We start from the raw sequence: 16,940 nt of genomic DNA, 5'->3' as shown, positions 1-16,940 counted from the left end.
GACATTTGCTGGGTACCAAACATTAAATATCCTTAAAGTTATTTGATGTAATTTAAAATTTCAATGAATCCAGACCAAGAAGTTTACTATAAATACCATCATTCTCTACCAAAAAATAAACAACACAGATTTCAAACCATATTTATTTATCCTTTACATCTTAGTCCTTTTTATTACATTTTAATTTTATTTTTGGGTTGGTTATGGCAATCAAATTCACAACCGGGGAAGATACATCTATAATCCAATCATGGATGAATGTCTTTGTGGCCGAGAATGTTACACGAAATCGTGTTTCGGGAGTGAACTTATGGGATTTGGTAGTTCAACATCTAACAGTTAGAAACGAAAATCCAAACTAGAGAATTGATCGTGTCTTACAAAACTGGTTCAATCCGGATACTCATAGGCCACCAACAAAGAATTCGACTTCTATGAGTGTTATTTACTGCTCAAAGAAAGGATATCCGAGTTCAATCCGGATGAAATATGTTGTGATCTACATGAAGCTCGCGATGAAGATGATTAATTCCACTGCAGACGGAGTAAAGGTTTTGTGGGTAAACCTCTTTTAACCCCCTCCCCCCCTCCCGAGACACCAATCGGCCGGCAGGGACACCTATCAGTTTAAAGGCTTGTTGCACGTGCTCAGTGCATCCGCGGTGCCTGCGACAGTGACTTAGTAGGCTTGGAATTGTTGATTGTATTGGCTCAATGTACTGTCTTGTATCGTTGTTTGAAACTAATGAAATAAGTTAAATCTTATTTGAGTTCGCTAAAAATAACATTCCACATTTAACGTTGTGTCCAAAAAAATTGTTTGTTGCTAACGAAGAAGATTATTATGTTTCAGAATGAGCTACGTTAACAATTTTATAATCGATACATGTACCACTATTGTCACTCTCTGAAATTAATAAAAACACCTGCACGTTAGGGTTAAGCTCGGTCACATTGATCCCGGTGGTGAACCATTAATTCTCGACTACACTTTCAAAGTTTACAAGGAGAACACGAATTAGATAAAAGTTTACGAGGAGAGCACGAATTAGATAAAAAGAGTGTCAATTGTGTAGTAGGGCGTAACTGGAGTATACGAATAAAAAGGTCAAACAAGTATTTATTTTCAGCGAGGAACTGGGACTCGCTGAAAAAACGAGCGATGTCATACACCTCGCTTAGTGAAAGCGAGGTTGGCTTCCTCGCTGAATTTTTAAAAGCAAGGTTCCTTTCTTCGCTTTTTCTGTTTTTCTGGCGCTGATTTTTTCCTCCTCTATTTTGAAATCCTCCCCACCTTACCTGCTTTCGAGGAGAGAAAAAGGATTAAGTTTTCAGAGGCTTTAGCCATTGTTTTAAGTCACTTTCAGTACCTACACTCACTCAGCCTAATAGCACGATGGCACGAGACAAAACGGGGATTTGGTTCCAAATCTAAATAGCCAACATTAAGACAACTGGCAAGTGGCAGCGCATTATATTCAATCAATTCTTCGGTGACCCATTCTCCAAGAGTAGTTCCCCCACACCCTAAAAACACACACATCGGTTCATTTCACAGGTTCTCACTCTTTAGATCCGCAAAAAAGAAAAGAAAAAAAATTCTCTTTTTTTTATCAAAGGGGGTTCCAGAAGCCCACCATTTCCAAAACCCTAACTTCAATGGCGGATTCTTCTTCATCATCTGAGCAAAAATACCGCAAATATCATCCTTACCAAGATCTACAGATCCCAATCGAAAACCTTTACAATCTTCCTACTTCCCCAGAATTTCTCTTCCCTGAAGAAGCCGCTGTTCAACGCCGCTCATGGGGTGAAAATCTACAGTATTATACCGGTTCTGGTTATCTATCAGGAGCTATCGTTGGTGGTCTTAAAGGTTCTGTTGATGGTCTTAGAGCTGCTGAATCAGGTGATACCCTAAAGTTGAGAACTAATAGGGTTTTGAATTCTGGTGGTTCAACTGGAAGGAAACTTGCGAATTCATTAGGAACTTTGGGATTGATTTTTGCTGGATTAGAAAGTGCCATGATTTATTATAGAGATACTGATGATATGGTTAATACTGTGTTTGCTGGTTTGGGGACTGGGGCTCTTTACAGAGCAGCTTCTGGTGTTCGTTCTGCTGCTGTTGCTGGGGCTATTGGAGGTTTAGCTGCTGGTGCTGCTGTTGCTGGAAAGCAAGTATTTAAAAGATATGTTCCTATCTAGAGGAGAAATTTCATTCCTTTATGTTGGTTTTTGAATGAAAATGAAATTTAGGGTTTATGGGGGATTAGGATTTCCCATAGAGTTATCTCTAATAGATAAAATCATTTAACATTATGATAGATTTTGATCAAAGGAAAGGTTTTATTTATGAAATCGACGTGTGTATATCAATCTGCCGACTTTGCTTTTGGTAATCTTTTCTTTGATATGAAGAAAACTATGAATTATTGGTCAACTGGATTTAGATATTCAATCTTTTCTTAATTTTAAGTTTTGATGCAAATTGATGAATATGGGTTAATGAGCTTTGTATGTCTGATTCAAGATTGCAACTTTATGTGCATATTGCTGTTAGCACCAATTTACTTGAGGTTTTATGAAATGAACAATTTATTCAAGATTGCTATTTTATGCTCGTAAGCTGTTAGCACCATGTCACTTTGTATATCAAACTTTTCTGATGGTACACGAAATGAACTTGTTAAGAGTTGAATTGGTTTGTATATGTTTAGTATGTTAAGTTTGTCTTAGCTGTGATATTCATTTCATTAAGGAAGTAAAAGATATTGTAGTTTGGAGATGACCACTTCATTTGCAATCATTTGCCTGATATCAAGCTTTGAAGCATAGGAATATTAATGCAGGAGGGAAGTTAGGTGATAGAGGTAGATTCTGAACTAAAATGTCTACTCATATGAACTGAAGGAGGGCTGATCCCATTTAGGAACTGAAAGAGGTTTCTAATTACATACCAGAGCCTAGAAATCTCAATAATTGGTAGGATCCGTAGTTTCTTCCATAGTTTACGTATCAATTCAATACGAAGCGCTAGGAATGAAGCCATAGGCTTACGAAATGTTCAGAAGAACCCACTTTAGTATGGTTAATTCTCCAAGTATGCTGGTGTTGAACTGGTTTTGTGTCTGTAATTGTGCTTTCATTGTTGTTGGTTCCTTGTTCTACCTCAAGGTCTTTCTGCTTAGAAACGGTGTATGGTTGATGGAACCCACTTTAGTTTGATTAATTCTCCAAGTATGCTGGTGTTGAACTGGTTCTGTGTCTGTAATAGTGCTTTCATTGTTGTTGGTTCCTTGTTCTACCTCAAGGTCTTTCTGCTTAGAAACGGTGTATGGTTGATGGAACCCACTTTAGTTTGATTAATTCTCCAAGTATGCTGGTGTTGAACTGGTTCTGTGTCTGTAATTGTGCTTTCACTGTTGTTGGTTCCTTGTTCTACCTCAATGTCTTTCTGCTTAGAAACTTTGTATGGTTAATGTTGCCAGTTGTATTTTGTTTAGTTTTATTTTACTTGTTTGTTTGTTACTTTAATATTGAGGTGATATGTTTGACACAACAACAGGCAAAACTTCCTAAATTCCCGTTAAGTGATTCGAGTCTGGTTAGAAAATTTGATAACATATTTCCTGTATCCTTATTATACGAGTCCTTAAAAAAGCACATGGATTTTTTTTGGTCCCTAAGCTGTTCCCAGAAGCAGAAAGAAGCTGTCCAGATTTAAGCTCATAAAATATGTGCAGGCCGTTCCATGTATCCTTTGCAGTCTGAGTCCTGAAAGCATATGGATTATTTCTGCCCCTGGGTTGTTCCCAGAAGCTGTCCAGATTTAAGCCAATAGAGGGTAAATATGTGCAGACTATATGGTTTTCCTTGGGCCAAATATGTGGTTTAAGTATTTCCTTTATCCCTGGTCTAGTATCGCAGACTATGAGTTCATTTCTTTCTCACGGGAGATCAGTACATTGCAACTCGTAAAGAAGCATGTCCTTTGTTTCTCGTACTCCTGTTCAAGCTTGACAAGATTAAAGACTTCCATTAGATACCGAGTTGCGCTGTGTCTCAAATAGAAGCAATAATCAACACTTGGTAACACATGATTGCAAGCTTCATACTAGAAGCATCAGGCGATGGATAGATTTTTAGCAAGAACCAGCCGAGTATCACTCAGTTTTTCTAATAACTAATCTCTGTGAAAGCCAAATGAGAGTTTTCCAAGGAATTTTAACCACTTCACTTTCGATACTGGATTTTGATGTGTTCCACTACTTCCAATACTTGTGCAACAAAAATTAGTCCTGAGACCTCTTTCAACAGGGAAGGCAAATTTGGCAATGATAATTACAGAAAGGCCCCTGCAGAAGCAAAATATGTAGTCCTCCAAAACAAATAGGTGTCGACCAATATTATTGCAATTATCTTCCGCCATGGTAATGAAAACAGCAAACCGTTCATGAGAAAGAGACCCTAGGTTCCCCTCCCAAGGGGAAATTATACAATTCAAGCTTATATATGATATAAAATGAGACCACTTCTACCAAAATTTGTCCAGACTACTAGGATTAAAATACAAACTCTTCTTCAGGTGCTCCATTTTGCGGTCTTTCTCCCTGATTTTTCAGCTCAGATGCTGCAGAGTCACTAATTCCAAGAAGATATTGCAGGCGAGATAATTTCTCAGGTGCTGGGCCATTCTTCGAGTATAGTACATATAGATCTGCAAGTTCCTCTGGTACCTCCCATGATAATGGTTGAGCAGGCACGGCTTTGTCACACGCTAACAGATCATTGAGAGATGAAACCTGCAAATAGTATAGAAAGGCATATTTCAGGCTAATCATTAACATCTAGTTTAAGCAATTCTTGCAAGCCCAGAACCAAGTTTGAATTTCGTACCACTCCTGCACGGTTTCTTTGTCGTAACAATGACACAGCCTGAATCAGGGAGTTTGATAGCCTAGTCTTAGCGAGCTCATAAACCACTCCTTTAGCCTTTCCAAGGTTAATACTAAGATCCGCTGGGATCTTTTCATAAACTTCCTCTTCGTCGAACTCTCCAGTACCCGAGGAGAAAATCTCATCAACGGATCTCTTAAAGAGGTTCTCGCGTAAGGTCTCAGAGATCATCTTTTCAAAATTCACGCCTGCTCCTTTGAGTTCTCGGATCTGTTTTATGTTGAGCCTCCCTTGACCTATAGCAGTTTCAATTGCGGCTGCCATTTTCGTGTTTGTTATGTTCTCATTTATTTTCTGGGCGAACTCAGGTTGCAGGCCAACCTGCTTTGCCACCTCACTGAGCTGTTCAAATCTGGCCTTACTCATCTGGCCATCAGCTAGAAGCACCTCAGCTTGTTGCCTATAAGCCTGTTCAGCCAGACCCCTATGGACCTCCACAATCTCTTGACCAGTTAATCCTAATAATACGCCCAACTTATTTAGCAGCAAATATTCTGAATTGTCCTTCTTTGTGGTTATTTGTGCCCCAAATGGAATTTTTGTGACCTCCCCAGTAATACAGAAAAGCAAGTAGGTTTTGTAAAGGTCAGTCCTATCTCTCAATGGAAGATCATCCTTGACGGTTATCTCCGTCTGAGATGGTTTCCCTAGCTTAGCTTCGAGCTCTTTGCTTGGTCTTGATTTCTTTAGTGTTTGAATGGACTCCCATTCCTCTAAATCTTCTTCGTCCTCGACTTGTTTCTTTTCTTCAACTGGCTCCTCAGGTGTAGGTGCAGTATCTGTGGACTCACCCTTAATGTCTGCTACCAATTCAGTCACAACCAAAGAATTGAATGCTATCATCTTCTTTAGCTCTTTAGCGGCTTCTGTACGGTTACCAGCTGCTCGAGCTATTTTGATGTAGTTCAAAAACATCTTGCGCACCTGTTATACGAGATAAACCAAGCAAGGATAAATAATGAGTGTTCAACTCTCAATAACTGCAAACCAGTTATATACTGCAGGTGCCAAACAGGTACTTTCTCTTGATCCTAGTGATGGATATTTGCCGCCTGAATGGCATGCACCAGCTAATTGTATAAATTTGTAAGGAACGGCAAATGCTCGCGATGAAAGTGAATCTCATTTAGAGAAACGAATGGATGTAACTACATATGTCAGGTCAAATACAGCAAGTGCCATGAACGAGAAACTTACTGCCTTGCTAGCAATATCCATGGCAGCCTCTTTTGTCAGCCGCAGGCCATGTGCTGCTTTCCTAACATTAGCTTTGACATCAGGATCATATCCATCAACACCAGCTGATATAGCCTCCTTCACAACCTGGAAAAAACTACATGCATTAGTCCTGTACGATGCAAATTAACAGCAAAATACAGTGATACACCGAACAACAAAAGAACATAACCATATGTCAACAATACCCATCTATAAATTACTTCTGTGGTTACAAAATCAGTCTGCATCTCACATTAGTATAGTCATATACGGATACACCTCAGAAGCGGATTGGATCTTAAGAACTTGGCATGACTAGCAATTATGATGAACCTAACTTACCAAGAGGATAAAGCACCCATGCATTACAAAGCTCAACAACTGCAAATTACAGACGTTTCTGACACAACTACAACAAACTATAAAACCCCAAAAGTACTACTGGAAGCCTGTCATAATCGAAAAATGTTTATAAAGGAAGTACCCACATTTTCTTAAAACTTCAGCAGAAAAGTTCAATTAACTCCCTCGAAAACTATCGTATAACTACCAAAAATAAAAACAGTTTGAGGGTATCTTTTTTAAGGGCATCATTGTTTATGCAAGATGCTCTCCATGTGTCAAGCCCTACTACATATTACAACAGATAAATATAACAAACAGACAGTATGAATCTGACTATTGCGCTAAACCAAAATTTCACATTTACTGTACGAGGTAATAATAGACGGTATAGTTCTTGCATATATATATCATAAGAAAAACGATGATTTTATCAAGAACTGAAACTACAAGAATATTATTATGGTTACCTTTTCAAACAAACTGCCACAGATATCAGCATGTGCTACTTCAACGGTTTTTTGAGGAACGCAGAGCAGAACCCGTAGTCGTAGCAAAGCAGCAACATCCGCCTCATTCAACTCTCCATCAGCTACAGACTGCTGAAGCTTTTGCCGGTAAATTTCTGAAGGTAAAATCCACAAGTAAACCAATACAGGTAAATCAGTCCAAAAATCCTTTCACGGTCAAGAGAGATGATAAGCAGAATCATGTGATGCAACATCTCCTTAATTAACACGCCCTAAGCCATTTCGAAATAAGTTTCAATACATAGCACAGATGAAAGAAGTTTTTCAATCCTCGAGTTATTCTATGTTAAACAAAAAAGAGAAGAACTAAAGAGAACACGACCTGGTATGACACAAGCTTGATTATGTAACTGCTATCTGTAATAACTGACCAAATAAACAAGATATGACAGGACACGACATAAATAAACTTAATACCTTCATGGATTTCACTGGCCTTCTCTGGATCGAAGTACAACTCTTCGCAGAGGTTTTGAAGGAATGCAGCTTTGCTATCTGCAGCATCTAGTGCACCACCAGCAACTGCCTGAGAAAGCCTACGGCGATAGACTTTTGAGGTAACTTCCAGCTTAATGGACTCGGCCTCTCGTTTGCCTAAACCAAAGATGTTCTTCAAATGGTTCAAAGACACAAGCTACAAGAAATACAAAGAGGAAGTGAGTCCAGAGTACACAGGTAAGGCCTGGCGAGATTAGAGTTTGTTCAAAGTCAACCTGAACCGATCGCCATAATAAAATTGCATACCTACTTCTCTGCAAGTGCATTAACATGTGTGTATACAAAATTATCCCTTCCTCGAAAGGAAAAGAAGTTAACTGTATTCAAGTTGACAACTTCTCCTTCTGTACTATGATGACTTAATTATACAGAAGCATGAAATAACCAAAACAGTGTCTACACTTAGGATGGTAATAAACGGATAATTTACAAGTCCTTACTGATCCAGCTTTAGGTATTAGACATCTTTATGCCTCAAAAAAGTTTCCAAGATTAATAATCATATATAAAATTAAACACGTAATTCAATTACACTTACGAGTCTATGACTAATAATTATGATAATACGATAACGATGAAATACAATCCAATAAGATTAATACCTTGCTTTCTTCAATGCGACCACTCGAGTAAGATTCAACAACATATGATCTGTATACAAGCTTTAAGTCATTCATTTTTCTGTCACCCTCGTAGTCACCGCCTAAATCCACAGAAGAGCACCAACACCAGGTTACATGGATATCAATAAGCAATAACATGTAGAGAACATTACCACAAAAGTTTAATCAATTTGTGTACCTAACAAAGAAACAGGTCCCACACCAAGGGCAAAGCGAGCAGCTTCCGGGTGGCTACTTAATGACATGAGCTTGTTATTGAATGCCAGAATCTTCTCGAGCTCTTCAACAACTTGTGTTGCTCCCCTGCTGCCAAACAAAAGATAAAAATAACGCGCTAAGGTGCAGATAACTTGGGTCACTCAATGATCTAACAATGTTTCCTCTTCTTAATTACAAATATGAAAGTGCATAAAGTAGTTTGTTAAAAAAGTAATAATGAGCATACACAGCTCCTGTCCTTGACTTTATGACATCCAAAGCTAGAGAAATATTCTCCTCGACCAATTTTCGAGTATGCTCTCTAAACATGTCTGCCGCCAGCTGCAAGGGAACACATTCTAGCATGTGAATAGATTTACATAATCGGCACTGAAATGCTGCACAGAACAGGACCTAGAGGGACTGAGAAAAGTAGCAAAAAATAAACAGAAGAGAGGATTACCTCGTCAGAAAGCCGATACTGGAGTTGTGCTTCTCTCAGTTTAATCAGTTGTTCTTCATCAACATCTACAAAATAAATTCGACCTTTATTAAAACTAAAAGTTTCATCCAGCAATGAGTCAAATAATCACTTTTACCGAATTTATCCTTGTTGAAATACCAAGAACAAGGATTTATGGTAGCACTTACGTGGTCTTATATACACTAAGTGTGCCATAACACTTATTATGGTGTTTAGACTTCCATTAATTAACAGAAAACAAATCGACAGTATTTGGCTAATCTAGTATGCAAATTAGGCTTAACATCTGATTGACCAATAGAGCTAATTCATTTGGTAGGATCTGTAATATGATGATCATGTTGACAAGACTTTATACACAAGCTTTGTTTATTACCTCTATCAATTGATTTTATCTTGGAGGCATACAATCTCTGGGCACTGTCACGGATTGCAACTTCTACCTGCAGGAAGTATAAGGCATAAGAAAGTTTAACAAGACAGAAAAAATAGTAAGAAAACACCAATATCATCTGTAATTGAAGAAGTAATGAAGAGAATCTCCCTGCTATTATGTACAATAAACAGTAAAAATTGCAAGCACAAAATGTTTACCCGAGAAATCAGCCATCAAAGAGAATGGTTGCATGATTTCTAGAAAGCACAAAAACTTAGTAGATGTGTTTGCATACCTGAGAATCAGTGACCTTGAAAACACGCTTCCAAGGCAAAAGAAACGTTGATGCATCCCCAAACACAAGGGTGGAAACATATATCAGCTTCTGGAATGCCTGCACTGGAAAATTAATATGCTCAAGTCTCATGTGCAGTCTTTATTTTAATAGACATTCTAAAAAGATAGAAATTACAGTGTAAAGTACCAAAAGTATACAGACGAACCTACCCGTCGTTGCTCAGTGTCCCCATCTCGATCTCCAGTTTCCAGCCTTTGCCTAAAGATGCGCCTTCCGATCTAAAGGCCAGTCAGCAATCAGGTGTGTCAGGGAATAACCATAAAGACATGAAGATTCAAAATTCATTTTATTGAAGTGTTAGACAACCTCCATATGCATAGCAGCTGCATCTGGGTCATCAAGTCCAAGAGCACTCTTAAATTTTTTGATAGTATCTACTTCATTGCCAGTGAGATTTTCATTTCCAGATGGAAGGACAGATGTTACAAACCTGTATGATGATGACACAAAAAACAAATAGCAAGAACATTTGGATCAATAAATTAATAAAGATAACCTAGAATAGAATCAACAGTATACGCTTATCTGATACTAATCAGTTGGCCATCATCGCTGCTTAATTCAAAGGTTCTGAAGTTTTCATTTTCTAGTAACAAGCCCAAAATACAAACAAGAAGACTCACCGACTATACAATTCACAAAGCTCCGCGTTGAAGGCTTCATCTTGTTTGCTAACACCATATCTGGAAGGCCAAACAGGAACATAATGTGGTTAGATGCAATCAAAACGGAACAGCTCAAACCAAAATGTAAATTAATAAAATAAGTGCATTCCTCCAAAATCAAATAAAGTTATCTTAATACTAATGAGAAATTACAGCTCGAGCTCATCACCCTCAACCTACAGACCCGAATTCAAGCTCGCAAAATGAATTCCAATTTATCATACAAGCAGAGATACATCCACAATTAACTATTTTCGACATTCTAAAGCATATATAATTTTCTACAACCAACAAAATTGTCTACGATCTTCTCTAACTATCCAATCTACAAACGTTCTATCTTCCTTCGACATATAACAATATGCTTAAACAAAACCATGAAAGAACTACAACATCTCAAACTCTTATACATTATACCTTTTTGCAATTCCATCAATCGCCTCACTGTTCAGGTCTAACGGATCCTCACAACTAGCCACAAAATTATGCAAATTCACAGCAGCAACTTCTGGAACAGATGAATTCAATGCATAAACAGCAGCACCACCAGCAGCACCAAGAGCAACAGCACCAGCAATACCAATATTCTTATTTCCTCCACCAAATCTAAACCCTAATCCATAACCAGCAGCTAAAGCACCAGCAACTAGTGCAATTGAACTGACTAATCTAACTGGCGGTGATAAACTATCAGCAAGTACTTGAAACCCTGATAATTCCTTTTTTCCCCCAAACAGTTCAACCGAATTATTAACAGAAGTATTACTCTCGTCTACTGCTGAACTTCTAGTAATCGAAAGTCTGTTTCGATATTGTTTTGCACTTCTTGTTATAGAAATTCTAGGGTTTGTTATCCGAAAAGGATTTGGGTTTATAAACTGGGAGAAAAAAACTGGACGAGAAGATGAAGAAGAAGAAGTAGGTAAAGAGGGAGAAGGAAGTAACAGAGAGATGTTCATCTTTCTTAGTTCTTCTCTTCTCTAACGAAGAGAAGAAATTTTATGGTTTGATTAGGGTTTTTATAGGGTTTTCAGAACTGAGGAGAAGTAGAGAAGAACAAGTAGATAGATAGAGAGCAAAAATACAACAAGATAAAATAAAAACACAGTTCTACAGGGGTAGTAGCTTATCTTCGAGTTTTCCGTTCTTATTTTTTCTTTAGTGAATTGCCAACCCCGGCCCTTTTATTGTCCCGGTTCTTGAATAAATTTTTGTTTTCTTGGTTCGAAGAGAAAACAATGAGATTTTCACTGTTCGGGCAGCAAAAACAGTACGAATGGGGATTCATCTTTTCATGGAATGGGATTTCATGGAATGGGTTAATGATGATGGTGTAGTAGTAAAGAAGAAGAAATAGGGGGAGCTTAGGAAGGTTGATTTCATTCTGCACGATAGTAGTGCCAGTGCAAGAAAGTGAACCAGTTACATTGGGTTACAGGAGTTATTTGTCCAGTTTGTTAAAAAATATCATTCCTTACATTCTTGAAGAGATTTATAAGAATCACTCACACTCACACTCACGTAGCTTATGATGTTACATTTCCTATGGCTAAATTCTGCAGTTACGGATATATCAATCATTTAACAATATACATTGTACACTACAGCTAACCAAGCTTTTTCCTGCCAACAGATCCCTGCTTTTTCGCTTCTACCTCCCCCCTCCTGCATAGCAGTGGGCTACTACTCTTTCAGTTGAATTATATGGCTAACCAACCTTGCCCATAGCGAGTCTCTGCTTTCTCCTTCTACTACAATTATTCCAGCTCACTCTCTGATACAGACTCTTCTTGTAGTTCAAATGCATCGACATCTTTGAAGTATGCTACTTGACTTGCAATAAAATCTGGGTCAGGTGGCATAATTTGATCAGGTAGCCTAGCAGGTAGTGAAAGTCGCTGCTTCTGCGGAATACACATACATCAGAAGAAGAAAAGAAGTTAATAATATTGAAGATGCTAAGAGACCAAAATGATCAACTTGGACAAAACAGTGATAAAGAGGAAAACTGACGCCTAGAGATTGTAAGATCACACCCCACTATAGGAGCAGCACCACAAAATGCCCAAATCAAATTGGTTGCACCTATACTGTAGTAGGTTCTCAAGTTCGAATCTAAGAGATGACCAAAATGCATTCCAAGAAATAGACAACCCCAAATTGGAAGAAGTTAGCTTAAACACAGTTCCCAACATCACTAGTCCTGCTCCAATCCATGACAAGTGTTTCAAGTCATGTTAAGAAACTAAAATACTGGATCACAGGACCCATGAGAATCATCGAGTGTGATAGCTAGAGATAAGTTGGTCATCTTTCAATGAAACGAAGATAGAAGGAAAACGATTGCTTTGGATACCAAGGATTGAAACATATATAGAACATCAAATCGGTGACTACTGCGGCATTTGGAAAAGAAAAAAAATGAGCTTGTGAAATGTGCAGAAAAGTTATAGAAGATTTACAAAAAGTTCCTGCTGACACCATAGCTAGGTCATTGACAAACTTAATATAAAACACAGATTAGCTGATAATCGGCACTGTGACAGTAAGGGCAAGGTTGGCACTATGAAAGAAGCTAATGTAGAGGTAACTACAAATTGCACCCTCCAGACATGCGAGAACTGGGGGAAGAAAAATATTAACAAACCTTTGCGGCTCTTGGACGAACAGCTGTGCATGACTTAAACTGAGCAGCTTCCCTGTCTACTACGGCCCGTTTATCCCTAATTGAAGATGGGAACAAACTGATTATAAGTCGAAACTCATGAGCTGCTAATATACATTAAAAATGTGAATCAAATCAAAGATCTTGTCCTTAACCATCATTGTACAAATGAATTAAAAAAGCAAAAAATATATATGTATACCGTTTGCCTTGAAAGCAAAAAACCAGAGTCAAGAGCAACAAGAGGAACATAAAAATGCAGAATACAATATAATTGAAAATTAAAAGTCGGGAGAGTGAAACTGAAGTGACAAGCCATGATTTCCTTTTCAACAGAATCAAAATCTGTCTTGTCAGTCTTTTGAGAAAATTGAGCTAGGCATATTTTGGCTTAAAATTAGAATACTTGAGCCAGAAGATAATAATTGGTTATATAGCACATTTGATCCTCCCATGGTACCAAAACCTCTAATATCTGACCTCCTACGTGAGTGAAGTTACTCTTGCCTATTCTGGAATAGGATGTCTGATATATTGTCACCAATATGAGAGAGTTATAGAGCAAATTGGAGTACAGTCTCTCCAAAAAAAAATTACCAGGATGAATATCAGGAGATTAACTATACTGTTTGAAAAAACGATTGCCAAAAATATAAATAGCAAGCAATTTCCACAAATGTAAAAGACCAATATGTGCAAGTGCATCAGTTCTTTCTATCTTGCATAACTAATGCCGTTGATGCTGTGACTAAACCATGGAAAATTTAGAAAGGAACAGTCAACTCAGTAACCTATTATACGAACTACAAAATTGCGTCAACATCAAGTAAACTTATTAATAAAACAGATACACCACTACTATTATGAACTGCAGTCATGGTGCTAAAACTCTCAAATTACAATAAAGAACAGAGCAAACTCCTGCTTTTAAGCAAGCATTGGATAGCAAAATTACCAGTAAAAGACTGAGACTAAATCAATTTATACCTAGTACAGGCCTTCTCTGCTGAAGAGCAATCAAACTGTACTGCTGATGCGACTTGCTTTCCTTTGACGTTTGTTTTCTCAACAGTCCGCCTTCTAGTGTAAATCGTACGAAACCCATCATTCTGAGACTCTACAAGAAGTCAAGAACCAAATGATACTGTTATTTTCAGAATATGTAAGTGTCTAAATTGTGAAAACATATTTACTTATTTAGCTTGTTGTTGGAAAAAAAACTAGCAGTTCATTTAACGATTTTATACTTGGACTTCGTCAAATCAATAAGTTATTGCAGTTGACAAAAGAATTAGCACAACCAAATAGAAAAGAATCAAGTAACCAGTAACCCAAAATCACAAATCACAGCAGCAATATTAAGTGTATATTCTAAGGAAGTTTAGCTAAAATATACAATTAAATCTACGTTTTCACACCTTAGACACGATATTTCAGAAGCACCTACGGCTATGAACAGCCGAAACAAAATAAATATGCTGATGATTCCTGGGATTACTAGTTGGCAGTTACACTGTTACAGTCTCTGGTCCAAATGGAATATATCATTAGAGATGATATCAGTGAGCACCAAAACATGATATTCCATTATTCTTAAAGCAAATTTCATGGACGGCTATTGTGACTAGCATTTCATCCCAACCAAGGAACTCAATAATCTCACAGTTGAAGTCTATTATGACACTTACTGAAAATATCTTCAGTTAATACTAAAACATACAGACCAAACTTCAAATTAAATCAAGCACAACACAATGATTATGCACGTAACTAAACCGAGAACAAACTTCACCAAACCTTAGATTTAAACTTTGAATTTCACTCAACCATAACCTAATTCAAGAAAGTAGGTTTCAAAATGAAAGAGAAAAAAAGATTAATAAAATTACCAGTACCAGTGTCGTTCGGTCTCAGAGGAGTAGAAGGCTCGGCCGGAATTCCAGGGTGTTCAGCATCAGAACGAGTTAAGGGCTTCTTCAACAGTGGAGTAGTTGAAGGATAGGTTTGAATTCCAGGGTGTTCAGCATCAGAACGAGTTAACGGTTTTTTCAACCGCGGAGTAGTAGAAGGATGAGTTTGAACTTTAGGGTTTTCAGCATCAGAACGAGCTAAGGGTTTTCTCAATCGAGTTGGAGAAGAAGGCCGTTCTCTAATCCTAGGGTTTTCAGAACCGAAATCAGCTGAAGTTTCCTTCGATTTGGATGGAATAGAAAGAATTCTAGGGTTTTCATCGTTATTATTAGATCCAGTACTAGTAGTAAAAGAATTCTCGTCTGTTTGTTTAGTAGAAAGAGGGAATTTGGATTTAGATTTAGATGGTTTTGCGGGAAGAAGAGATGTTTTAGAAGAAGGATGATGGATTTTAGGGTTTCTTACGGCGGTGTTGGTGGTTGGGGTTGTGAGGATGTTGGAACAATCTGAGAGGGGTTTCCTCTTTAGATTTCTTCTTTCAGGCTCCATAATGAACTTCCATTACTTACAAAATTTGGTTTTGTTTTGTATCATTGGATGACTCTTGTTGAAGAATTTTTGGGATGAAATTTTAGAGAGGGGAAAAAATTGAGAGAAGGCGGGAATTGTTTTGTGGGAGATAAATAAGGAAAATGAGAGTTTTTTAAAAAATAAAAATGGAAAATGAGGCGGATATGTTGTTCGGGAACTTGCGAATGGGCTTATGTACGAGTCCTGAAATCTTTTGGTGCACAAAAGGGAACTATGAACGTTGTCCTCCGTACACGTACTAATCATCCAGCAGCTTCTCCATCATCCAACAGCTTCTCATTTCAAAACCTATTATGAGGCATACTCATTTTTTTTTTAGGCATACTCATCCATTATATTATCTAGGATGGATTTATAAGGGGTGTCTAAAGATAGTGTAATTAGCTATATATCCTTAAATAATTTCAATTTGTCATAGTTCCCTTATCCTCAAAAACCTAAAATTAAAAATCAAAATAAACTTTAAACTTAAACATCTAGGACTCCAATTCAATAAAGAAATTAATCAAACAAAGGAAACACGAATCAAAGTGAGCGATGTTGGAATGCGAAATCCAAATCTCAATTGCTCTTAGATGTATTTTAGAATGTATGCGTAACAAACCCATCTTGTTTTTGATTGATTTTATTTTGTTTGATCGGTAGAATATGATTTCAAAGATGAAATTAGGGTTTTTAGAAGATCAGTTCGGCTGATCTTGCAGTATCAATTTTGAGCCGAACTTAGTGTATGATTTATAGAAACACTATGTTCGGCTAATGCGACTTTACAATATTTTCAGCCGAACCTCAATTTTCCAGCCGAACCTCAATTTTCCAGCCGAACCTCAATTTTTCAAGCCGAACCTAGTGGATGATTCAGTTTTTGAGTGAAGTTCGGCTGATAACTTTTGAGCCGAACCTCTGTTTTTTTGAAATTATACCTAGGTTCGGCTGACAAGTTACCAGCCGAATCTAGGTATAATTTCAAAAAAACAGAGGTTCGGCTCAAAAGTTATCAGCCGAACTGTTCATCTGGTCAGCAGATCTGGGTTTTAAAAATTCAATTTTTTGGCAGATTCAACTTATAAAAGGAAATTAAACCTCGATAGAAGTTTACCTCTGATTTGAATCACACATTTTGGTCACTTCTAATCACTAAAATCTCAAAAGTCAAAACCCCAAGCTTTCTTTCTTCACTTCTTCTTCTTCCTCTCAAAAATCCCAACTCTCTCACATAAATTTGATTTTTCTACTAATTCACCACTAATAATTTAATGTTTAATCAATCCTTAAAATTCATAATTAATCAATTCTAATCATAATCATTTACACTAATTATATAAGGGTAGTTATGCCATTATCAAAAATGGTGGATGAGGGGTGATGTTATTTTTTATTTAGTGACCCTATTTTGGCATTATCTAGTATGCCTCAAAAAAATCTAGTATGCCTCAAAATAGGTTTCTCATTTCTACCAACTGTATTACTTGCCATTTGAGGCGCCAGCCGCCAGACAATGGGACTACTATCACTTTGTTTG

General features: G+C 37.4%; 3 protein-coding genes across 4 annotated transcripts; 1 reads left to right on the top strand and 2 right to left on the bottom strand.

Annotated features, from left to right (window-relative positions):
- Positions 1–1,512: 1,512 nt before the first annotated feature.
- Positions 1,513–2,569, top strand: LOC113307958 (mitochondrial import inner membrane translocase subunit TIM23-1-like). The gene has a single exon (XM_026556428.1). It carries the CDS (start codon positions 1,660–1,662, stop codon positions 2,206–2,208), a length of 549 nt encoding a protein of 182 aa, XP_026412213.1. The 5' UTR covers positions 1,513–1,659; the 3' UTR covers positions 2,209–2,569.
- Positions 2,570–4,374: 1,805 nt separating this feature from the next.
- LOC113308407 (protein TIC110, chloroplastic-like) lies at positions 4,375–11,357 on the bottom strand. Its single transcript, XM_026556869.1, has 15 exons — positions 10,669–11,357; positions 10,210–10,269; positions 9,893–10,016; positions 9,736–9,804; positions 9,524–9,622; positions 9,229–9,295; positions 8,832–8,896; positions 8,616–8,710; positions 8,349–8,476; positions 8,150–8,250; positions 7,467–7,683; positions 6,990–7,144; positions 6,157–6,282; positions 4,900–5,883; positions 4,375–4,805 (listed from the first exon to the last, which is right to left on the bottom strand). Exons 1-15 carry the CDS (start codon positions 11,208–11,210, stop codon positions 4,566–4,568), a joined length of 3,072 nt encoding a protein of 1,023 aa, XP_026412654.1. The 5' UTR covers positions 11,211–11,357; the 3' UTR covers positions 4,375–4,565.
- A 258-nt stretch (positions 11,358–11,615) lies between these two features.
- On the bottom strand, positions 11,616–15,547 carry LOC113308865 (sporozoite surface protein 2-like). Of its 2 annotated transcripts, none has more exons than XM_026557311.1 (4): positions 14,806–15,547; positions 13,904–14,033; positions 12,899–12,974; positions 11,616–12,155 (listed from the first exon to the last, which is right to left on the bottom strand). In XM_026557311.1, exons 1-4 carry the CDS (start codon positions 15,374–15,376, stop codon positions 12,009–12,011), a joined length of 924 nt encoding a protein of 307 aa, XP_026413096.1. In that variant the 5' UTR covers positions 15,377–15,547; the 3' UTR covers positions 11,616–12,008. The 2 variants fall into 2 exon arrangements, with proteins under 2 accessions (XP_026413096.1, XP_026413097.1); XM_026557312.1 differs by having other exon boundaries at positions 14,812–15,547.
- Between the last annotated feature and the right edge of the window lie 1,393 nt (positions 15,548–16,940).

The sequence above is a fragment of the Papaver somniferum genome, chromosome 9 (assembly GCF_003573695.1).
Source record: "Papaver somniferum cultivar HN1 chromosome 9, ASM357369v1, whole genome shotgun sequence".
In the NCBI taxonomy this organism is placed as follows: domain Eukaryota; kingdom Viridiplantae; phylum Streptophyta; class Magnoliopsida; order Ranunculales; family Papaveraceae; genus Papaver; species Papaver somniferum.
Note: the sequence above shows the minus strand (reverse complement) of the source record. Positions and strands in the feature narration are given on the sequence as shown.